At 45.5% G+C, this 25,207-nt stretch overlaps 1 protein-coding gene across 2 annotated transcripts in view; it reads left to right on the forward strand.

Annotated features, from left to right (window-relative positions):
* The window catches only part of FRMD6 (FERM domain containing 6), a 190,919-nt gene that overhangs the window by 81,023 nt on the left and 84,689 nt on the right, over positions 1-25,207 (forward strand). Inside the window, exons 4-7 of one of the 2 annotated variants that reach the window (XM_086937322.1) lie at positions 7,918-7,997; positions 10,924-11,000; positions 16,288-16,474; positions 23,214-23,369. In XM_086937322.1, the coding sequence (XP_086793448.1) occupies positions 7,918-7,997; positions 10,924-11,000; positions 16,288-16,474; positions 23,214-23,369 (500 nt within the window). The remainder of the gene's footprint in view (positions 1-7,917; positions 7,998-10,923; positions 11,001-16,287; positions 16,475-23,213; positions 23,370-25,207) is intronic. The other variant, XM_086937323.1, reaches the window with a different exon arrangement.

A 25,207-nucleotide genomic window follows, 5' to 3' on the forward strand; every position in this document is an offset into this window, starting at 1 on the left:
TCCCTCAGCCCAACGCTGTTCAACGTCTACATGGCCACCCTCGCACAAGTGGCCCGCCATCATGACCTCAACATCATCTCCTACGCTGACGAAACCCAGCTCATCCTCTCCCTCACCAAGGACCCACACACCGCCAAGACCAACCTCCACGAGGGAATGAAGGCCGTCGCCGATTGGATGAGGAGCAGCCGTCTGAAGCTGAACTCGGACAAGACGGAGGTCCTCATCCTCGGACCCACTCCCTCAGCCTGAGACGACTCCTGGTGGCCGACCACACTGGGAACAGCACCAACACCCACCGACCATGCACACAATCTAGGATTCATCCTCAACTCCTCCCTCTCCATGTCTAGGCAGGTCAACGCTGTCTCCTCCTCCTGCTACAACACCCTCCACATGCTCCGCAGGGTCTACAAGTGGATCCCGACCGAAACAAGAAGAACAGTGACACAGGACCTCGTCAGCAGCAGACTCGACTACGGCAACGCACTCTACGCAGGAGTCCCAGCCAAACACCTACGACGACTACAACGCATCCAAAACGCCTCGGCCCGACTGATCGTCAACGTCCCCTGCCGCAGCCACATAACCCCACACCTGAGAGACCTACACTGGCTCCCCGTCGACAAGAGGATCACCTTCAAGCTCCTCACCAACGCACACAAAGCACTCCACAACGCCGGACCAGCCTACCTGAACAGCAGACTCAGCTTCCACACCCCAGCTCCGCTCCGCCAGCCTCGCCCTCGCCGCTGTCCCCCACATCCAACAAACGACGTCCGGCAGCACGACCTGGAACACCCTCCCTACCCACATACAGCAGACCTAAGACCTACTCGCCTTCAGAAGACTCCTCAAGACCTGGCTCTTCGAGCAGTAGCAGCACCCCCCGCTCCCCTCAGCGCCTTGGGACCCTCACGGGTAAGTAGCGCGCTTTACAAGTACGCTGATTGACCTGGTTGTTCGAGCAGTAGCAGATCCCCCTCCCCCAGCGCCTTGAGACCCTCTGGGTAAGTAGTGCGCTATATAAATGCGATGATTGATTGATTGATTGATTTAGGTTAGTGAACAGACGAAAAAAATAGTTTTTATCAGACTAGGGGAACAATTTGGGAAGAGGACCATGTTTTGTAGACTTCCACAGCTCTGTCTATTCCTGCTGAGGCATTACACTTTGAGGTTTCACAAAGATCTGTAAAGACAGTGGTTGCTCTGTCTACCTTTCTAAATTGGTACACACTGAAGGCTGCTCCCGGGAACTCTTAGGAGGTTAATTCCTGAACCATCTGTAGCTCACACTGATACATGGATTCCAAAGAGGATCATTTCTTGAAAGTCCATTTCTGTAATGGCCCTTGAAGGACTACCATCGAGAAGGCTCAATTGAATCCTGTTGTGAAGTGCTCACGTACACCTGGAGGTGAATGTGGCACATTTAAAAGAACTAACTTATGACCAACTGTATGTCCAGTACCATAAAAGAGGTCTAAAACGATTCTATAATTAGTAGAATATTGGTTGATAGTAAGTATTTTGCTTTCACTTAGTAAAGGTTGGCTAGCTACCCTTGAGTGCGCTAACTAGCTGATGGAAGGGGTCTTTTGAGAACACAGCAGTGTGTCACCTTTGTAAAGATCACAAGGAGATAGTGAATCATATTATTTTCACATGGAACAATGTGTCCCCAGAGAGGGACGGGACCTTTGTTCCAGTCCAGGCTTCTAATGCTTGGGAAACATATGCTAAAAGATAGTATTTTTTGAATGAATGTAGAACATGAAAGACAAGGAGAACATTTAGCACCATAATTGTGGGTGATCATGTCACAATTGTGAATGTAATTTTCCTGTGAGGTGGAAATGAGTTTATTGTTTCTAAGAAGGTGATATTATTTACTATGTGAAATGTTGAATATTCTAGAAATCGTTTAAAGTTTATCAACTGTATAGTATTTAAAACATTTTGATGTTGATTGTTTTTTAAGTCTGTATGGTTGGTAAATAACCAAAAGCGTACTTAAATTAATAAATGAAAAATGTCCAAGCTGAAATATAAAATGTGATCTTTTCTATGAAAGCCAGCAGGTATTTTAGCAGCATTTTTAATTACATAAAATCTGAGAAATCTAGTGGAAATGTAATTTCTCGTAACTTTGCAAGGCCTATTCAGAAACTGCACCTTGTAGTATATTTTGTAGCAATACAGACATACCACAAAATGCTATTCACAAACTTACGTGCGAATGCCTACATCAACGCCAGTCCTATCTTTTTCTATGCGGAGATCTCCACCTTGACCGCAGAGTCTTTGCACATGTAGGTATACATTTTAGTAGTAAGTACGGGAGTAACTAGGGAGTGGCTGGAAAATGGGGATATTTACAGCTTAACTGGAGGGGGTTAAGGAGAATTAAGGAGTCGTTAAATAAAGGATCTTGAAGGGAATAGGCAGAAACATGCCCTCACCCACAAAAGAATATGCCCACTCCTATTCACAAGCTACACTGTTATTGTTATTAATGCCACAACATTAGTAAATGTACTCCAGCCCTACACATAGCCACTCACAGGTACTGCAACATCAGCCAGAAAATAATGATAGGGACTTAAAATAGAGCCAATGGGAAACAATGGTCAATTAAATGACATTAATTAAAATTGTTAAATATAAAAAGAATTATACTTTAATTGAAAACAAATGATCTAACAATAAAACATGTTTTATATATTAAAATATAATTCACTCGTTTTAATTAAATATGTGTGACAATTAAAATCATTATTATTGCACCATAAAAAATATAATTGTTTTTCTTTAGGTGGGAATTTTTTTTTTAATGTAAACTTCGGAAAAAGAATTCGAATTTAATAGATACAAGTGAATTACATTTTAACCTTAAAATAAGTAGCTGTGGCATTTGTTAGTTTGTCCCACACTTGAAATACATATATCAAATTAGTTTACAATAGTATTTAGCATAAAAAATACCTTACCTATGACTTTCCAAGTTAAAAAATAGTTTTTACTTTTCCCTGTACTTTACTATAAGGAGACTCCGCAGTCGAGCTAAACCTCACCATATGGTAACGTATATGAAAAATGTCCCTGTACTTTACCATAAAGAGGTCTCTGCCTCATTTTTCAAGCATAGACCATAGAATTTGCTAAATCCCAGGGGCTGTGCCCACAAGTCCTTTTTTTTTTTGCTACTTACTAAAGCCATGCCGAATCACAATTAGCAGTGTGTGCGATTTGGGCACCCCCGACCCCCTCCTAATTTTCATTCAGAAATGTATGAATCCATGATTTGTGATCGCTTTTGCAGTTGCTAACCATTTATGACGCCTCCTCAGCCCCCATCGCCATAGCCATCATCATCATCAGCGGCTACAAGATCACTCGATAGGACCGCGTCAACCAAACCGGAGGAGGAATCGCCATCATCTACAGGAACACCATCGGCATCACGACCAACTCCGAAGATGCCCTCACCACCGTCGAACACCTACACTTCCAGATCCACTCCGACCCCAAGACCACCCTCAGAGGAACCCGCATCTACAGACCCCTGGGCCCACACAGACAATTCAGTGAAGCCATCGCCGACTTCATCAGCCCACATGCCCTCGCCTCATCAGACTACATCCTCCTAGGTGACCTGAACTTCCACCTGGAGAACAACAACGACAACAACACCACCACCCTGCTCGACAACCTCGCCAACCTCGGACTGAAGAAACTGGTGAACACCCCCACCCACTACGCCGGCCACACGCTCGCCCCCCATCTTCTCTGCCACGTTGCCTTCAGCCACTCCACTGGACTACACTGGACCGACCACAGCTGCATCCCTTTCACCTTTAAGAAGACCACATCCCACCACCGCCCGCAACAGATCCCCCGCAGATGCTGGAGCAAAGTCACCACAGACCAGCTAACCATATCACTGAGCCAGAACCCACCAATCAACACTACTGACCCCAACGACCCAGCCCGCAACCTCCCACAGTGGATCATCAACTGCGCCGATGCCCTTGCACCACTGAAGAACCCTCCAGGCAAGCTCGGCAACAGGAAAACCACATGGTTCACCGACGACCTCAAAGAATAGAAGAAATCCTGCCGAACCCTCGAGAAAACATGGCGCCGTGAACAGACGACAGAAAACCTGACAGCCCTCAAGAATGCCACTCGCAAACACCACCAGCTGATCCGCACCATCAAAAAGACAGCAGCTGGACAACAACACACACAACAGCAAGGAACTCTTCAGCATCGTAAAAGAGCTCTCCAACCCCAGCCCCAGCAGTAACGACATCACACCGTCGCAAGACCTTTGCAACTCCCTCGCCACGTTCTTTCACCGCAAGATCGCCGATATACATGACAGCTTCTGCACCCAGACTCCGCCCCCAGCCACCGAACCAACGCCCTCTACAACCACCCTCAGCGCTTGGACTCCCATCAGCACTGGTGACACCGCCCACGCTATGAACACCATCCACTCGGCTCTCCTTCCGACCCATGCCCTCACCACATCTTCTCCAAGCAGACACCATCATCGCACCCCACCTACAGAACGTCATAAACAACTCCCTCGCGTTCGCCACCTTCCCAGAGAGCTGGAAGCACGCAGAGATCAACGCCCTACTGAAGATACACACAACGGACCCTAAAGACCTCAAGAACTTCCGCCCCACCTCTCTTCTTCCCTTCCGTGCAAAAGTTATTGAGAAGATCGTCAATAAACAGCTGACCGCATTCCTCGAGGCCAGTCCGGATTTCGAGCCAACCACAGCACCGAGACCGCCCTCATCGCAGCCATCGACGACATCAGGACCCTGCTTGACAACGGGGAAACAACCGTCCTCATCCTCCTAGACCTCTCAGCCGCCTTTGATACAGTCTGACATCGCACCCTAATAACCTGCCTCCACAACGCCGGGATCCTAGGTAAAGCCCTTGACTGGATCACCTCGTTCCTCTCTGACAGAACCCCGAGAGCCCGCCTCCCTCCCTTCCGCTCCGTGGCCACCGAGATCATCTGCGACGTACCCCAAGGTTCATCGCTCAGCCCAACCCTCTTCAATATCTACATGAGCCCCCTCGCCGCCATCGCACACAAACACAACCTCAACACCATCTCATACGCCGACAACACCCAGCTGATACTCTCCCTTACCAAAGACCCAGCCACCGCCAAACTCAAACTCCACGAAGGAATGAAAAACGTTGCGGAATGGATGAAACTTAGCCGTCTGAAACTGAACTCAGACAAGACGGAGGTCCTCATCCTCCGACCATCCCCAACCGCCTGGGACGACTCCTGGTGGCCCACAGCACTGGGCACCGCACCTACACCCACTGACCATGCACGCAACCTGGGATTCATCCTGGACTTCTCTCTCACGATGACCAAGCAAGTCAACGCCATCTCATCCTCATGTTTCAACACCCTGCGCATGCTCCAAAAGGTCTTCCGGTGGATCCCTACCGGAACTAGAAAGACGGTCACCCAGGCCCTCATCACCAGCTGACTAGACTATGGGAACGCCCTATACGCAGGAACCACAGTCAAACTTCAGAAAAGACTCCAGTGCATACAGAACGCATTTGCACGACTCATCCTCGACATCCCTCGCAACAGCCACATATCAGCCCACCTGAGAGACCTGCACTGGCTCCCCCTCAGCAAAAGGAACACGTTCGGACTCCTCACCCACGCACACAAAGCGCTCCACGACATAGGCCCCGAATACCTCAACAACCGCCTCACGTTCCACACTCCAACCCGCAAACTCGGCTCCGCCAGCATCGTCCTCGCCACCGTCCCACGGATCCGCAGAACCACCGCCGGAGGAAGATCATTCTCCTACCTGGCGGCCAAGACGTGGAACTCCCTTCCCGCCCACCTACGACTGACCCAGGACCACCTCACCTTCAGGAAACACCTCAAGACCTGGCTCTTCAAACAGTAGCAGCACCCCCCCCCCCCCCCTCCCTTCAGCGCCTTGAGACCCTTACAGGTGAGTAACACGCTCTATAAATGTATTGATTGATTGATAAGTTACCAACACCTCAGAGGAGTTGGTAACTGACACACAAAGCGCAAGTTGTTCCCTTTGTACAGCTTCTCCTTTCAGAATTGCCACACGACCTTGGGTTGGGATTTCTTTGCAATAGGCAAGATGACTTACGACAGTTTATTATGAGAGGTCCCTGATTTACCCATGCATTTACATACTCTTTCTACAGAGAGTTCATATTTTCATTCTGAAAATATTTACATAATTGCTTCATATAATGGAACCCTTCAGCCTAAAATATGCTGTTGATGGCCATGAGTATTTTCAAAGTACACATACAAACTCTGATGCTGTTCTGGGGTACGTGTACATATGGTTTTTTGTGATGTTTACTGGTATCATTTGCTCATGGGAAACATCACTTACAACGCAACTTTTACAACGACATACCATTACAACGGAACTTTTACAACACAAAAACTTTTACAACGCATGTATTTACAACGCATTTTTTTACAACGCAGGTACCTTTACAACGCATACCATTACAACGTAAGTATTGGTAAGTATATAATTATATTTTAAATGTTATATGTTTGGGGTAAAGGGGTATTTTTAGGGTTCAGGGTCAGTTTTTAGTTTTTGGGTAAAGGGGTATTTTTAGGGTTCAGGGTCAGTTTTTAGTTTTTGGGTAAAGGGGTATTTTTAGGGTTCAGGGTCAGTTTTTAGTTTTTGGGTAAAGGGGTATTTTTAGGGTTCAGGGTCAGTTTTTAGTTTTTGGGTAAAGGGGTATTTTTAGGGTTCAGGGTCAGTTTTTAGTTTTTGGGTAAAGGGGTATTTTTGGGGTTCAGGGTCAGTTTTTAGTTTTTGGGTGAAGGGGTATTTTTGGGGTTCAGGGTCAGTTTTTAGTTTTTGGGTGAAGGGGTATTTTTAGGGTTCAGGGTCAGTTTTTAGTTTTTGGGTAAAGGGGTATTTTTGGGGTTCAGGGTCAGTTTTTAGTTTTTGGGTAAAGGGGTATTTTTGGGGTTCAGGGTCAGTTTTTAGTTTTTGGGTAAAGGGGTATTTTTGGGGTTCAGGGTCAGTTTTTAGTTTTTGGGTAAAGGGGTATTTTTGGGGTTCAGGGTCAGTTTTTAGTTTTTGGGTAAAGGGGTATTTTTGGGGTTCAGAGTCAGTTTTTAATTTTTGGGTAAAGGGGTATTTATGGGGTTCAGGGTCAGTTTTGTGTTTTTGGGTAAAGGGGTATTTTTGGGGTTCAGGGTCAGTTTTGGGTTTTGAGTAAAGGGGTATTTATGGGGTTCAGGGTCAGTTTTGGGTTTTTGGGTAAAGGGCTATTTTTGGGGTTGAGGGTCAGTTTTGGGTTTTGGGGTACAGGGGTACAGGGTAAAAATAAATTAAAATTAATTTTAAATTAAATTAAATTAATTAAATGAAATGAAATTAAATTAAATTACATTAAATTATATATTTTTTCAATTAATTTACGATTATAAAATTAATATATATTTACCAATACTTACGTTGTAATGGTATGCGTTGTAAAGGTACCTGCGTTGTAAAAAAATGCGTTGTAAATACATGCGTTGTAAAAGTTTTTGCGTTGTAAAAGTTCCGTTGTAATGGTATGTCGTTGTAAAAGTATGCGTTGTAACGACACCAATCCTTTGCTCATACCTTCGATTATGCAGCCAGAAAGTAATAGGAAACGTTTACTGCACAAATAGGTGAAAAGCTCCCATTTAACAAATGTCATTACAATTTTAATTTTAATAAGCTAATGACTCCTTTTCGAACATAAAGCTATACCTTGTGAATGTTCATCGTGTGCCTTAGTTCTTTTTCTTACTCCTTATGTAATAAGTCATACCCATGTCTGTCCTTTTGTGTGATGCAGACAATGAACAAGTGTATATGGAGCTATCACAGAAACTATACAAATACTGCCCGAAGGAGTGGAAGAAAGAGGCAAGTAAGGTAGGACACCTGTTGCGAAGTTTGTGGCCCATCGGGTATGTTGATTTCACTTATCTGTTGTCTGCAATCAATTCATCAAAATGTGTTTTCAGTTCTTAAGGTTTGGCACGCCTATTTGAAACCATTATACGGTCTGCTGTGCACAAGGAAGCAGGGCTGCACTAATGGCCATTGTTGGCACATCATTGCTCCTGGGGATGGCAGAGTAAGGCTTGTGGTGAGCAGCCTGTCTCTCCGCTCACTAGGGAGAGATGCCGTTCAAACAGTATCTCAGCAGACCCCTACATACCCTACAAAACCCCCATAGGTAACCAGCAACAGAGCCTGACTGAACCCAAAGCAGGCCCTGCTATGGTGCATAGCGTGACCTGTCATGGCTCCTAGGAGAACCTGGCATCCGCTCCAAATAGGACTAAGAATGGCCCCAATGGAGCCTCGCAGAGCCCCCAATAGATCTTCACATGGTCTCCAACAGACCCTCACGTGGCCCCAACAGCTCCTGTGCACCCCCCGCATTTCCTCGCTTAGACCCTATTATGCCGACTGAGCCTTGTATACCCCAGTAAACTATCCCCCAGATGCTTCAAGCATCCATTTTGTGATTCCTTATTAGCAAAAAATAAGGAATCGCTAATAAGGAATAGCAAAATGCTATGCAAGAAGAACTCGCTCGAAAAATAGCGATTTCTTAAAATTCCTTAATTGCGACTCGCAAATTGCGAGTCGCAATTAAGGAATACCTCCCCATTCATTCCTATGAGCCTAGAGGCCCATAGGAATGAATGGGAAGACATTCTCAATTTGCGTATTGCAATTAGCAAATCGCAAATTGAGAATGCATGGGTGCAGGGGTGTCCAAAGGACACCCTGTTGCACCCCTGAAAATGATCTGTGCACACATTTTGCGCACACACATGCCTTTAGGGCATGTGTGTGCGCAACATGAAACTTTGAAAAATGCACAAAAGTGCATTTTTCAAAGTTTTTGCAAATTACCATGAAGTTGAACTTCATGGTAATTTGCTACTCCTATTAGCGAAATCGCTAATTTTTTTACTTTGATGCATTGCATTTAAGGAATCTCAATTTGAGACTCAAATGCAAGTAATCGCAATTCAGCGAATTCTTAATTTGCGATTTTTGCATTTGGGATGACGCATCCCAAATGCAAAAATACCGGTCGCAAAGGGGCAGATTTTGAGAATCTGCCCCTTTGCGAGCGGTTTTTACCTTCATGAATATATGCCTATGACCTAGTCCAAGAGGCTTTCGCACAACCCCCAAAGGCCCCATCATGTTCCTATAATGGAGCTGCACAGAGGTGCATCAGACCCTCACATTCCCCCACCTACCACATAAACTTTTAAAAGTGACCCACATAGCACCATCAGCAGCACCCATATCTCCCCCTGGCCTTCACATTGTCCCTTGCAGACCCTCGCCCATATGCTGCCTTTGCTGAGATGGCACCAGGGCTTATTTGATCTGTCACTATTTGTAAATGTAAACACTGTACAGCTCCTTCTTGCAGGCCCTTCATACAAAAGTGAACCGTCATTGGCGTGGGCTTTTGTGGGGCTATTTCTCCCCAGAGAACTTCAGCCCCAAGATGACAGACGCTGCTCGGTTAGGGTGGTTTGTAAACAACCCTAAAACGTTAAAATCTAACACAAAAGCTGCGGTTTCTCTGTCACAGTGGTTGCATTGCTTTCCAGGCGCGCCCGCAGTGCACAATGGCCGCCACCACACACTGTGGGGAGCTTGTGTTTCCAGTGCAATCAGTAACTGTACCTATTTGCATATGGGGCCTGCCCTAATTAGATTTATTATGCAGCGTACGGCAACTTAATGGCTCCAAATGACGACGCGCTCCCTTTCCCATGGACAGTTTACCACCCACGCTGCCTTCGGGGCACGTCTCTCTCACGTGTCTCGCGCACAAAAGAAAGTGACACAATGCTGACTTGACTGAAAGTGTGGGGGTGACGTCACTTGTGCGTTCCTTCCGCCTTGCCTGCCCGCATCCCTGTGCAACAGCCGAGAGTGGTTTGTCTGTTTTCATTCTGTTTTGTGTGTTCTGCAATGTCTGTAGCTAGGCCTGTGCTCTAGTGGGCGAGCTCTGTTTTCCCCCTTTGTGAGGTGTGCACATTATCATAGGGTGCAAATTACGCTCTCGTTTCTGTACCCGCTGCATCGTAATTTACAGGGTGTACAATCCGGGACATTTTAAGGATTTTGGGGGCCCTGGGTCGAACGTATTTTGGGGGCCCTGCTCGGAACAGCTTTGAATTTATAATCCAGTTTCAGCTTTTTCATGTCCTCTTTGGCAAAGTCACCGATAGTTAGCATCCAGACTGGTCCAAATTTTAAATGTGTTTCCATCTCATGTTGAGGGATAGTGGTGTGTGTTTTCAATTTTGTATCACAGCAGCAGCTCACTAATAGTATTGCAAATAATCTCTGTGACAGACTGCTATTTCTAATATGTGAGGAACTTTTTTATAGATGCTTGCAAGGTTTTGAAAAACAAACATTTCTCTGCAAAAATAAAAATAAATTAAATGAAAATGGTATTTAAAATAATCTATTTTTAAGAATGATTCAAGGGTATCAGGCAGGATTGTGTGGAACACAGACCTGGATTTATAAGGGGCACCCTGAAAGGCTGGGGCCCTGGGACAGAGCCCACTTTGCCCATGCCTTAAAACGTCTTTGTGTACAATTTGTGCCACGGAAACCTTGCAATTCGGGCACCAATCAGAATGGGGGTTTGTTGTTCCTCTGACAAAGGTTTCTTTATTTTCTTTCTCTGGGAGCTCTTGCACACAATAAAAACTTGTTTTCAGTGTTTTATACAAAACTATAAATATGCACTGATGTTAGAACATCTGGCGGATCTCTGTAACATGTGTGTTTTTTGTTCCAGGGCATTGATCAGTTTGGGCCCCCAATGATCATCCATTTTCGAGTGCAATATTATGTGGAGAATGGCAGACTGATAAGGTAAGAGGCGGAGGCTCCGGGTGTTGAGTACATATTGTAGGAGGGGTTCAAATTATGACGTGAACTCATTGTGGCGGAGGTGGAGCCAGGTCACAGGATCTAAGCAGGAATCACCGGGCAGCCTGGTGATGGTGAACCAAAAGAGGTTATCACAGAAATGACCCTAGGGTGCTTTTTACAAATAAAATTGTGGTTCTGAAGATCAGAAAATACAAACAAATGCGAACTTCTCTTTAGCTGGGTGGCATAAAAAGCAGAGACCGACTGAGGGAGGGGAGGGTGCATTTTCCAGAGGATTGGCCACCTTTAGATCTATAGTTTGCAATTCTGCTCTGGCGCGTGCACTGGTGTGGGCATCCAACAATAGTCTGAGCATGTGCACGATTGCTGCAGGGAGAGGATGGCAGTCAAAATCTTGGCCATGAAACACATCTTTTATTCTCAAATGTGTGTGTCTTCCTGGATGTTTAGATAGAACAGTGCTTGCTTTCAGTGGGGTGTGCATCCCTTCAACTGTTCAAAGACGATTAATGAAGCCTTGGCAGCTCCATACAGGCTCCTTTACACAGGAAATGTGTACGAGTCGTGCTGTGAAACTGCAGGAAGCTGTACAGGTGGACATGTTGGCATGATGTGCCGCCATGTTGGAATCCCAACCGAAACTTATAGCTGCAGAAGTGCTTTACAGGTGTTTCGGTGCTAACAGGGAATGCAGCAGATGAAGAGCTGGGAAACAAACACCTATAATTGTACAAGAGCAACTGAAGTTCTGATTGGTTGCTGCACAGCTAATGGAAAGATACATTCATGATGAAAATCATAAAATATGATAGCATCTATTACAAATTTCCTCCCCAACCATCTGTACCAGAAAACACTTTTTCTGAGCTGAAGACGTCATTGATGTCTTCAGATGCTTTGAAGCCACAACTGTGCTCTATTCATTTCACAACTGTGTGAGGTGACTTGACAGATCCAGACAGTGGTATTCTGTCTTGGTATTGTGTTCTGTACCGGACGGCGTGGTATGTGGATGAAATGGATGAATCTCAGCTGCCCCTGAAAATGTCTGGAGACAGTTTGCATCCATACTGAAAATCACTGCAGCTCACTTTAACCTAGCTCTGGCCTCACAGCACTGTAAATACCACTTCAATATTACTGAACTCACTATAAGGATTTTACCAACCTTGGAAGAATGGAAGTCTTATGTGGCTCCCACTGGGCATCACACCTTTGATCTGTAGGTTGCACACATTTCTGTAGCAGATGCATTAACATGTGTGTGTTTTATCATCTAAATCACACCCACTTCGTATGCCTGCCTTCAGGGCTTCAAGTGGGCTGAAAAAACTGGGTGGGGGGGGGTCTCTTGAAGGGGCGCGGTCAATGTAATTATGGGCGCAGCTTAAAAACACGTAAGCTAAAAATCTATGCCTAGCATAGTGTGCCGCCCGACTTGTATTTTGCTGTTCCTGTCATTGCGTCCAGATATATGATACGAGTCACATCATACCTACAAGTCAGTACTATTGGCTTTGTCAAATGTTGATAGTTGCATAAGATAAATAAGCAGCAACTATGGCTTGTATATAATGTTGAAAAAACTTCGACTTAAAGCCCTGGTGACACCACTACAATGTTGCTGCTCCTGATTTTCAAAAAGAAAAGGAAAATCCAGAGAGAAAATGACTCTTTAAAGGATTCCCCCTTAAAAATACTGCTGGTGTTCAGACCCGGTGAGACCCAGCCCACTTAAAGCCCTGCCTGCATTAATGATTGAATGTGGCTGATTTTTTTAGGTCTGACATTAACCAAGTCCTTTTGATGCTGCTATACATTTTATAATATACCTATTTATTGGGGCTTTCAGACCGCACTCTTTATCTATTGGTTCGTTATTGTCATTCACATTTTTCTTTTGCCATCTACAGCATGGGGCAGCAGGTTAGCTCACTTCGGCCATGACCTAACTTCGCTGTAAGTGGCGGCATTCTGCGCTTTCACAAGTATCGCATGCAAGTATCACATCTCCTCTGAGCCAGGGTTTACTATGGCAAAGTGAGCTTTTTGAGTCCAAAAATATTTTTACTTTCAGCCACGTTTTGTTTTTTAGATTCACAAGGACCTAGCAGTTTCCCCAAAAATAAAGTTGAAAAAAACCACGACACAACAAAATAAGCACTGACAAAGCCAAATCACTGACCGTCAATGCCCAAACTCATTGGATTTGCCGGTGTTTTTTCGGTAGGATTTGGGTGGAATGCTCACTCTGGTGTTCATCCTTCACTCATCTGGCCCTTGGCATCAGGCCGAAGCAAACATTGCTTTATGCAGTGGCCCAAGCTGCCAGGAGGCTCCCTCTGTGCTTTTGACCAGCCAATAAACAACAGTTCTGGACACTGCATTTGCGAAGTGCATTTGACTCTCTAAAGGTTTATTGAAATGATAAGGGGATACGGACAGTGCTTAATTTGTACAAGAAAAATGATGAATACGTGTAGGAGCCCTTAGCTTTTCTTAGGAGCCTGTCACCAGTGCTTCCTCGTGCCAGGGTTGCCGAGTACCCTCGTTACCTCTTACTTCAGGTACCCTGCTCCTCCCGGCCTTAGTTATAACTCACTCTTACCGGTTCTTTTTCCTCCCTAAAACACTGTTTTCCTATCGTTATCTTATTCCTTCTAGCTCCCTTTCCTTCTTCTCTCTCTTTTGGTCTGGATTCAAGTGTGATGTTGAAAAATCAGCACAGCCTCTAAACAATGAAGCCAGGTCATCGCATATGATAGTTAAAAGGCCACTAGGATGAGTGTGCAGTGGAATGAAGCACCCCTGATGGGTGAGGGGCTGGGCTTGCCTCTAGGCACCAGTGTGCGAGGTAGCATACACCGACGGCTGATTTACACCTGCCTTGTTCTCTGAGCTGTTGTCCACCGCGGGCTCTAGAACCTTCCCTGGTCGGGCCTCGTCTGAGGCGCGGTATCAATGCAAATTGACTCTTGCAAAATCCTTAATGTATATTTAATCAACTAAAAGCACACGCTCGCGCTAGCTCGGGAAATGGCAGTTCGGCTTCTCTGGGCCTAGGTTTGGTTTATTTTTAGGTGCGTGAAATAAAGCCTCGTGGCGTGCGGGAAGGGCCTGGGATATTTGCGGCCGCTGCTACCGTAAGGCCTGTGACTGGAATAGCAAAGGGAGGTGGTGGGAGCTGGGCGACTGACTGCTGCGCGCGCTCTCTGAGAGAAGAGCTGGGTTTGTTATGCTTTCTTGTCTCAACGTGACCCCCTGTCATTTCAACAATCCCTTCTGTTATTTTTGGGCCATATGATGACGAATTATGTCTTGAAGTCAAGTTTAATGAATTAACCCATCCTCGAATAATTCTAACTGGTCAGGTCATCTGCGGCAGTCTAACTGGGTCTGTTATCGCACAATTGATGGTTTAATTACCCCTTCGAAATTGAGGTATTGTCCAAATCCAAATGGCCGGCGATTGTCCCTTGAGAAATCCTATAAGGATAACTACGAGGTGGCCCAGCGTCCGGAGTGACGCCTTCAGCCTGTCTTAGGTTTTAAGTCAACAGCTTGTAGGGCAGTCTTTAAATTGTGTCCCAAAAAAACTACAAGCCCCAGTATGCCTAGGTATGCATGAAAGCCCGAAGATGTGTCATAGGACACGGGGAGCATTTCCATCTATACTGAAAGTAGGCGGCGCCTGCAGTATCGAAATTGTATCAGCTGGTTTTATGGCAACTCCGTGTTTCAGGGGGGGGGGGCAACAAGTGCCGTTGACATCTGCCCCAGAGCTGAAAGTGCCGTTGCATACCAGTGGGCATCGAAAGCTCAGCTCTGGGGGAGATCACAGAAGCATGTGTGGGGACCTGGGGTGCGTAGAGACGTGTAGCTGAGAGGTGTAAAGAAATGTTAGCCTAAAAGATGCCATAAACTTTACCATGTGGCAACCCATTAACCCCCCAAGGGGTATTTATGGCCAGCTGCTCACAAATCACTGCCCTCCTCCTCCCCTGCCAGCGAGGGGTTAGCAAACCAAAACACTGCAGGGGGTGGGGTGAGAGGGGAGTGGGGGGGCGGGGGGGTGCTGGCATTACAGAAAGAAACAGGTGGCCGGAGCCCCAAACAACAGTTCAATTGCATACGTGCACTTAAGGTCACAGATTGTAAACTGGAGAGTTCCCTTTCCTACGGTATCGTGGACCATTGAAACATAATGACTTTTTAATGTCATAATGTCATTATTTTGTACCATAGGTTACAGCTCTCACTTTGCCGAGATCCGTAGAGCTGCGTGCTTCCCCGATGTGACGTCCTTTCAATTGGGGAGGAGGTTTTATGCGTGTGTGTATTTTTTTTTAACATTGCAGCTTCTGCCAGGCTGAGGGGCGGGGGTTGCTCTCTATCATGCTAAGAATGGAGGGTGGGAGGGGGGGGTAGGGGGGGGGGGGGGGTTGCCGTCTTCGGACTCCATTCACAGCCTTTTAGAATATTTGCAAACCCCATCCCTGTCTGATTCATATTAACGGGACAAGGATTCTGCAGTTTGACGTCATGTAATGCATCAGGGAAAGCACAAAGCAATCTTGCACAATGAATGCATCTGCATTGTAACCCGATAGGGTGCCCGGGGCTCTGGGTTATGCTGGCTCGGACTTCTGTTGACGTTTAATAGTAACTGTTCGGATTGAGTTGTATTACGCTGTAGCCTTATACAGTTAACAGACACACTCTGTTCTAAAGTCAACACCCCTCCCTTATACTGATCTGCAAATGGCGTGCGGCCTTATAACAAGTGTGTGCCTGTTACTGACATCAAGGCACACAGACTGCACTTGCAGTGAATAGCTACCAAGGCGTCCCACGTTGCGTGTGACATTTCCACCAATTCTTTCATTTTGTTCCAACAGCGCATTGGTTTCTGGGGCTTGCAGTTTTACTTCCCCAGTTGTATTTCACGCTCCTACAATTACAAGCATACAGAATATTTCGGCTAAAAGCAGGATGGAGTAGAGGTGAGACACATGTCACAGGACAGTGCCAGCGGTGTTATAGTGTGACAGCGCCACGTCATGGACATTTACCAGCACACATACGTTGTTGGGCTCTTGCTTCTTTGAAAACGCCGGAAGTGTGTTCTTTGTAACCGTGCACGTGCATTGACAAGGGCGGAATTGAAACAGCGTTCACTACTTGGCTGCACCATCACAAAGCACTTTTGTCTGTCGACGGATCCGCGCTAACCCCCTTTCTTTTCTTTTTTCTTTTCTCCTCCCAGTGACCGAACAGCAAGATACTATTATTACTGGCACCTGAGGAAGCAAGTCCTGCAGTCGCAGTGCGCGCTCCGAGAAGAGGCCTACTTCCTGCTGGCCGCCTTCGCGCTGCAGGCCGACCTGGGCAACTTCAAAAGGAACAAGCACTATGGGAAATATTTTGAACCGGAGGCCTACTTCCCCCCTTGGGTAGGGCTCGCTGCACAGATTGTCTAATGATTTCTCCAGCAGGCTTCTTGTTGCCACGTGTCCTTAGCCGTCGCATCTCCTTCTGGTGAAAGCACAGTGTAATATCAACAACAAAATGAAATGTGCCAGGGATCTGACCTGAGTTTGAAGAAATGGTCCACAAGGCGTGAAATAATGTCCCCATATCTTTCACATTCCCCACAATGAAATAGGCCACCAGGGGGTTTGAATTGTGATGGAGCTCTTGTTATTATAAAATGTCACAGTCTTAAATTCCTGTAAATTGCATTGCGCCTGGTCATTTCGGTCCAGCAGTGTCGTCAACGTGAGAAGCACCCTCTGTATTACACACGTCATTAAGGTGTCTCCAACTTCTTTTCTTGAAAGTGATATTGCCCTCTTTTGTATCATTTTAGAACCAAACAGGAAATACAAAAACAGTATAGAGCAGCCAGTGTTGCAGCCCCATGGCCTGCTGCTCTTAGCAGAGGACATCAGTCTGACCTGTAGTTGTGCACTCTACTGTGTTCATTTTCTGCTTCCCACACCAGTATCCACGTCAAAGATTCAGCAGTCTTCTCTGTGTTTTGTTTGGTCTCTCTGTCATCTCTATTCTTTGAATAAACTCCTTTCAGCAATTTCTACTCCATAGTTTGTCTCCAACCTACTTCAGTGCTTGGACTAGTTGCTTTAATTAAAAATAACCTCTCTCTCCATGGTAGGTAGCAATTCTGTTTACATCTGTACTTGAGAATGTTGCCCTTTGCTGGCCCACTCCTAGAACAGGTACAAAAAAGATTAAGGCATACCCACTCCCTTCTGAGCCTTGGCCATCATCATGCTATACCCACCTCAGCCAGACCCAACAACAGACTATCCCCTCCGTTTGTAGCCTTGGCCTCCATCATGCCATGCTTTTTCCAGCTATGGCCTCCATCATGCCATGCACTCACCTGTCATGGCTCCATCATATCATGATCTCCCCAGGTTTGTCCCCATCACACATGATCTCCCCAGCTGTGGCCTCAATCACACGCTCACCCTTGTTTTGGCCTCCATCACACATGCTCTCCCCAGCTGTGCCCCCATCACACATTTTCTCCCCAGCTATGTCCCATCACACATGCTCTCTCCAGATTTGGCCTCCAACACACATGCTCTCCCAGCTGTGGCCTGCTTCATACCATGCTCTCCCCAGCTGTGCCCCATTACACATGCTCTCCCTAGCTGTGGCCCCCATCATACATGCTCTCCCCAACTTTGGCCTCCATCACACATGCTGTCCCAGCTGTCGCCTCCCTCAAACCAGGCTCTCTCCTGCTTTAGACTTCGTCACACATGCTCTCCTCAGCACTAGCCTCCACCATACCCTGCTTTCCCAGTTGTGGCTTCCCTCATGCCATGCTTTCCACAATCGTGGCCTCCCTCATACCATGACTCACCCGCCATGCCTCCATCATACCATGCTCTCCCCAGCTGTGGCCTCCATGACACATGCTCTTCCCAGCTAATCCTTCATGCTTTCCTCAGCCCTGGCCTCCACCATACATGCTTTCCACAACAGTGGCTTCCCTCATACCATGCACTTCCCAAATGTGTTCTCTGTCAAATCATGCTCCCCCAAACCATTGCTTCCATCCTCCCATGATCTCTCAAGCCGGAGCCTCCATCAGACCGTGCTCTCTTTGCTGTGGCCGTTCTCATACCATGCTCTCTCCAGCCGTGGCCTCCCTCAACCCATGCTCCCCAAACCGTGGCCTCTCTCATACCATGCTGATCCCAACCCGGGCCTCCAGTATACCATGCTGTCATCAGCTTTGGCTTCCATCACATGATGATCTCTCCAGCCAAGGCCTACATCGGGCAGCTGAAAATAGGCGTGTCTTTAATTGAGAGTTAGACGGTACTGCCTTAGTTTTAGTTGATAAGCCACTCGGCCTGTGCCAGACCTATTTGCACAAAAATAATCAGACCCAACACCTCTGCTTGTCTATGCCTAGTGGACTTTCATCAATTTTCTATGCAGTAGATCAAGGATGACACTTCATACATCAGACCTACCCCCTGCACATTTGTAGAGGCTGTCACACAGCGGGTGCTTAACTATACACAAGTTATAGCTGTAGTTGATTTTAGAGACCATCACGTATGTCACAACAGGATAGTAAGGAATCTAGAACCAAGCCAATCCATCATTTGTGAACTGGCTGAAGAAAGGAATGTTGTATAAGAGATGTTTTAATAATCCCCATGGTGTTCACACAGGCCTGTTTGGCAAGAGCCAAGAAGCAGGAGAAACTGAACCCCCAGAGCCAAAGTTTGATCAAAAAGGGCTCAGCCAGTGTTATTACATGAAAGATACTGCACCAAATGTGCCCCACAATTGATGTTACCAAATAGGATGAAGAATCCCGGATCCCTAGCGTTAATTTTTTGGCAAAAACACATTTGTTAGCAGGCCCGATTCAAAGGCCATGTCTTTTTAGTAGAACAAAAAAAGTAGAAATGATGCTACAGTATTGCAGTCAGATCCTATTTGTTGCCACCCTCCTTTCTAGATGTGCGCTCAGTCCCATATGGCCACTAGAGCCCAGTGTATGATACATAAAGTGCTGCTTTGCAAAGAAGGGCTCGCGCGATCCTGTGACACCCTCCCCGTTGCCCCACTGCACCGACATCCTGGTTAACGAGTTGCCAATTACATTGACAGAGCGGTTCATTTCCCATTATCATCTCCACCACATGGGTTGAAATTCACTTCCATTTCTGCTGCCAACATCATTCTGCTGTGGCGTTTTTCAAAGCTGCAAACCGTGTTTTCGTATTTTGATGATCATTCGTCACTTGTATCTAAATCCTACCCATCTCATATTGTGCCTTCTTCCCCACCATATTACACATTGGCCTATTTCAATCCACTGGTGCTGCCAATTTGTGCTTAATATGACAGAGTGAAAAGCCCCATTGCACCACACACAGATGTGCTACACAGAATGCAGCCTTCTTGAACCTCAGAGTTTAGGAACAGCAGGTGAGAAAAAGAAATGCCCCACATACTTGCTTGTGGCTGATCCCGTTCTTGCAAACTGCAAGCAACAGCCTCATCCTGCTAAATAGGACCGTTTTCTGATGAATACTTTTAACCACAGTTCCCTAGCATTTCGAATTTCTCAAGGTACCAGACTGGATTTAGATATTTTCCCACCAGTGCTACAGCGTGCTGCTAGGCCGTGCTCTGCATTGGCTTCGTTCTGCCCCGGACTTGACAGAGTTTAGCCACAAATAAATGCTACCACTGAACGCCAGCATCCTTTCCCTTCTTTTCGTGCCTTCAAGTATGGATCTGGAGTCCACTCTTTGTTGGTTTTTGACAAATTTCTACTCTAATCCAGTATGCAATGTTACGATGTTCTCCTATAAGTATAGGGTTCAAACCATGACGTGATACTTGGAAACAGATGTCGGTAATGAACCCATATGAGGTGCGCCTTTAGTGTCTGGGCTTGAGGCACCACTATAAGTCATGCTACCTGTGTGCCCTCATCCACCGAAGGCGATCTTATATCATGAAGCGAAGCAGTATGTCGCTGAATATCGAAAGAAGTCACTGACGGCATGGAAATCTTGCTTTGAGTCGTTGGCCTGGACCCGATCCTGCTCTCAAAGTCAGTAGTGAGACAAGTCTTCTTTGTAGCTGGAATCAAGTCCAACCTCATCCCGCCACTCTCTGTCAATAGAGAAGGCGCAAGAGCGTCAAGATTCTAATCGGTCACGCTCCCAATCCCCACTTGAGGAGCTGATTGTGTAATTGATCCAAATGCACCCTGAGTCTCCCAGGCCATCGGCAATGGCACAGCAAGTTGAGCTCTTTAAGGAGGCCATGCTGCATATGTTTGGCACTCTCATTCAATAAAGCCCTAACAGGTACTATGATGAGTACCATGTCTAAGCTTTGCTCTTGCCCACCAGTGAAGAGCCAGGTGGCAAGATGTAAAGCACACCTGATTTCCTGATGCAGCATCATACTCCAGAGGGTCTGGTGGTCAGCTTCCACCAGCAAGATGAACCCTATTTTTTTCTTTATGACTCTTCCTGAACAGGAGTCAGAGGGGATTGAGGCATAAGGGAAACAAAGTTCGCTTCGGCCATCTTTGCCTCAAGATCTGTCAACGTGGTTTGCCTACTAGGAAGATTAACCCACGCCCTGTGGGACATGGAGTGTGAGATCTCGCCAGCATTTCTGAAAGCATGTAGGGCCTTTCTGGCTCAAACCATTTGTGATGGTCAGGGATGTGGTCAAATGCATAATTTGTGCCGGCAAGGTACTATATGATCAATTGCTTGGGAGGGGCATGCGGCGCCAGTGTGGTGCTGCTCCATGCGTGGATGTGGCCCACAGGGTTTTCAGGAGATTGCAGGCTTCCCTTGTGGATATGCCTTTTGTTAGATCTCACCTAATTGATGAAAAATCTGACAGCTCTTCGAACTGTTTTAAGAAAAGCTATTCTTCAGCACATTATTTAGGCCTTTTCACTCCTTCCAGACAAGTTTTTCCACCAAGTGTGTTCTTTCCAAGCCTATGCAAGTAAGCTGGCATACAAACAGTGCCAGGTGCTTCTGCAACAGTCACCCCAGTTCTTTTGTGGCTGCGGACAGGTATCAAGCAGTCACTGTGCAGGTGCCCAAGGGCACTGGTCTTCTAAGTACGCCTCCTCTGCATTAACAGCTGCCAGGATGCTTTAGATTGTCCTTTGCAACACATACCCATCCCGTGGAAGACAAATTCCAACACTTTGTCCCGGGGTGACCATCCATCACATCTAACAGATGGGTCCTCCAGATCACTCAGCAGAGCTGTACCCTTCCATTCCATTATGATCCACAGTAGCTTCCTCCTTCACCAGAACTGCTCTCAGGTGAGCACCTTTGCCACTGTGCTGCAAGAGGTGCAAACTCTGGTGTCCAAGGAGGGCAGCACACTCTTTCAGACTCAATATTGACTCTATCGCGGGTTCAGATAATCTTCATGGACGTGAATAGAGGGCACTGTCTGTAGCCACACTCCTATGTAAAGAGTCAAACATTTTAGACATATGTAGCACATGACAATGAATACAGTAAAAACAGGGCTTGGTACAACAAGTGAACCTCCTGCACTAAGTTGTAGTAATATTTAGAAAAACTCTCAGTTAGGATGCTTGGGCAGCCACTAGTAATGAGGGTTTTCGTAATCGATGTATTAACCAGTCACTTCCAAAATGCAGATGGCAGTCTCGAAGCAATGAAAGAATCGTGCACAAGATCTTAAGTCGATACAAGTTGAACCCAAAAGGACATTTAGCCTCAGAAATCTAAGAGTAGTTAGCATCACATTGGAATGGAAGGTATTCCACCTCTTTGACCAGGGAACTCCAATCCTAAAATAAAATTACAAACTCCCCATATAACTTCCTGAATGCACATACTTGCTGCACCCTACCCATAATACATTTAGTTAGACATGTATGGCTTTTACCAACTTGCTGTAGTAGAGTTGTTTTCCAGGCTCGTGGGATAATCCAAGCTTTTTAACATAGGGTTCTACTTACATACAATGCCCAGCAAAGAACACGTATGGCCGCCTTTGTCATCTTGTAATAAATCAGAGGTTAAAATCTTGAGTCACAAATTCCTTTGCCACTGGGATTTACCTCCCAATTTCTAATTTGCTCCAAATATGGGAATCAGAAAGGGAAAAAACGTCCTTGCACATCTAATAATACCCATTTTGTGCAATGTTTCTCTATCTTCTTATAGGTGGTGAAAAGCAGTGTTGCAACTGTCCGAGCAAACGTTAATTACTCACAACTCCTAGCAGGTGCAAAGTGCATTAAGAGGCACAGGAATCCCTGTTGCCCTATTTTACATTTTGTACCATTCTCTAACTGATTCCAGAACTGGCTATCACTCTTTTACCACTGTCTATTTGAAAATGCACATTTCTATCAAATTCAAGAGTGAGAAACATCTTTGAAAATATAAATTGAGGGTGGTAACCCATGCCCTGATTACGAGTGGGTCAGTTAATTCTGACCAATGCGCAAACCAGTGTTTATGCATGGGTTGAAATTACGGGTTTGAAGGTATTTAACATATCCAATAATTATCGGATGCATTAAATACCTCACACTTTGTTAAATTTCGGCAGCTCTAACCCCCCGAATTTAACAGCGCAAATGTGTACGATATTTACCATATCATGCAGATTTGTTGTGCGCTATACACCACAATCCTCATGTTATTTCTCACAAACTCACAATAGGTGCTGTTTATCGCACCCGATAAAGACCATACCGTGTGGTATCGTTATTGATCAGGTGCGCTAAATAGCGCCAATACTCATAATCAGGGCCTTAATAGAGGGCTGTTGCTATATGAACTTTGAGCTGTCATTGAGCCTGTAATCCCATCTACAAAATTCTAACCATTTCAAACTTAACATGTGGTGAACCATGATTGATGACCTTCAACTGTATATGAAATCTAAAAGAAGTTCATATGCTTTGATACTATTTTAAAAGAAACAAAAAATTGTATTGTATAGTTTAGTATACTTTTATGATTTTTAATAATCGAATAAAGTGGTTTTGACTTGACTTGACTCATATGAGCATGAAGGTATCCCACATATTTGAAAGATTTGTTAGCCCAGAAACAGAGCAGGTGGGTCAGTCACTGACATGTTGATTCATTGCAACAGGTGATCAAGAAGAGGGGCAAAGACTACATCCTTAAGCACATTCCGAACATGCACAGAGATCAGTTCGCACTGACGGCTTCTGAAGCACACCTCAAGTACATCAAGGAGGGGGCACTCTTAGATGACGTGGCGGTTCACTACTACAGATTATATAAGGTAGGACTGTCGTCTTAATGACACCTCTTTCTTAGTCTATGGGGTGGCAAACACTCTGCTGGTTTGTGAAGTCTTCAGTTCATGTGTTCTTAAATTGTACTAGTGCAACCTTCACAGCTATTGTATCTTTGCTTTGTGTTCTTCTCATTGGTCCATGGTACCTTCTGCCAAAACAGTACCAGTGATGCTGCTCATGAAAGTGCTACATCATCATCACTAGCAAACACAAAAAACCTAAAAAACCAGTGACATACACATTTATGTTCTATATAGAGAAGGCTTACTTAACAGCTCTTAGTTTCATGAATCTCACAATCCGTTTTGTTATTTTTGTGACAATTTCCAAAGACTGTGGATAAAATGTGAGATAAAATGTTTTGCATTGGGTCAGTCGCTTGCGCAGTAAACCTCCTCCGCTTGCATGCATGCCCTTATTATCCAACAGTGTTTTGTCTTGCTGCTTGTTTCTGTATTTCTATTTAACAACAAGGGGTGGTGATGGACTGAGTTTCTGAATTAAGCAGAATACTCTCACCCAGTCAAGGGATCAGGGCTAGATCCAACACCGTTTTTTAGCTCACTGCACCATCCCAGTTCAGAACCTGGCTATATGCAAATTAGTCTGTTCCTGTCCCAGTGCATGATGGGAACAGGGCAAACCAAACTACCAAGCCAATTCTTACACTGGGAAGGAAACAAGCTTCCGGGGACCGGTTTCTGGCATTTCAGTCGTCGTCGGCCCGGCTTGCTTGAATCCTGATGGTGCAATGAGCAAGGGACTCATATCTGAGTATACCCTTCCACGCTTAGGGTGGACAAAATATTTAACAACAAGGGCTAGATCCAACACCGTGTTTCTGTATTTCAGCATCAAAAAGAACACCTTTCACGGGCAGAATTCAGAGCTGTGGAAACGTAAATTAGAAGGCTTGCTAAGAAAAACATGCAACTACTTCTCTCTCACACACATACTCAGATACTCTAGCTCTTTCTTTTAGTTCTGGAGTGAGCCAACACCATTTGAATTAATTAAAATGATGTGCATATTAGACTTTACTTATAGGGCCTTTCAGCCAGTTCTCTTCGTCCACTGATATATTGTGGTGTCATTCACTTTTTTGTTTTGCCCATTACAGCATGAAGCATAGGGCCATGAGTCAGCACACTTCATTTATAGTCTAACTTCACTTTGATTGTCTCCTTTCAGCGCTTTCCGAAGAGGCACATCAGCACACAAAGTAGTTCTCAGCAGTGCAGGAGCTGCTCTGGCAATGTGCGCTTTTGTTGATCGTTTTTACATTTTGTCAATGGCCCAGCAGCTCCGCGAATTATAATGTTTTACAAAAACCATGACAAGTATTGAGAAATCTAGAAGTTTGGCTGCCAGCATCAGATCTATTGACTTTGCGAATGCCTTTCGTGTAGGGAAATTGAAGCACTCTGTCTCTAATGAGTATGAAAGTCAAAAACATTTAATTTGAAAGAAATGGTTGAGGGAACAAACATGCTGTGATATCATTTCCTTTTGGAAAGGAGTGCACTGCGCCTTTAATGGTGGACAGGGTTTGCCATCATTTTGAATGTTTTGCCCATCCATCACCTCTGCAAATGTTTCTTCTTCCTGTTCTGCCTGGAGCAAGACTATTATTTTCATACAACCTCTTCGGGATATAGAAATAATTATGCAAATAAAAAAGCCATCCTTGGAAAAATGAAGCTTCAAATTTGTAGTTGTGTTTCTTCTGTCGTCCAAGGACTGGAATACACACCCAGCCCCAGGCTAGGCAGTTTTCATAGCCCTTAAAGTGCCCTTTTCTCCTGATACTCACACGTCAAAA

This window comes from Lissotriton vulgaris, chromosome 9 (assembly GCF_964263255.1).
Source record: "Lissotriton vulgaris chromosome 9, aLisVul1.2, whole genome shotgun sequence".
NCBI lineage: Eukaryota > Metazoa > Chordata > Amphibia > Caudata > Salamandridae > Lissotriton > Lissotriton vulgaris.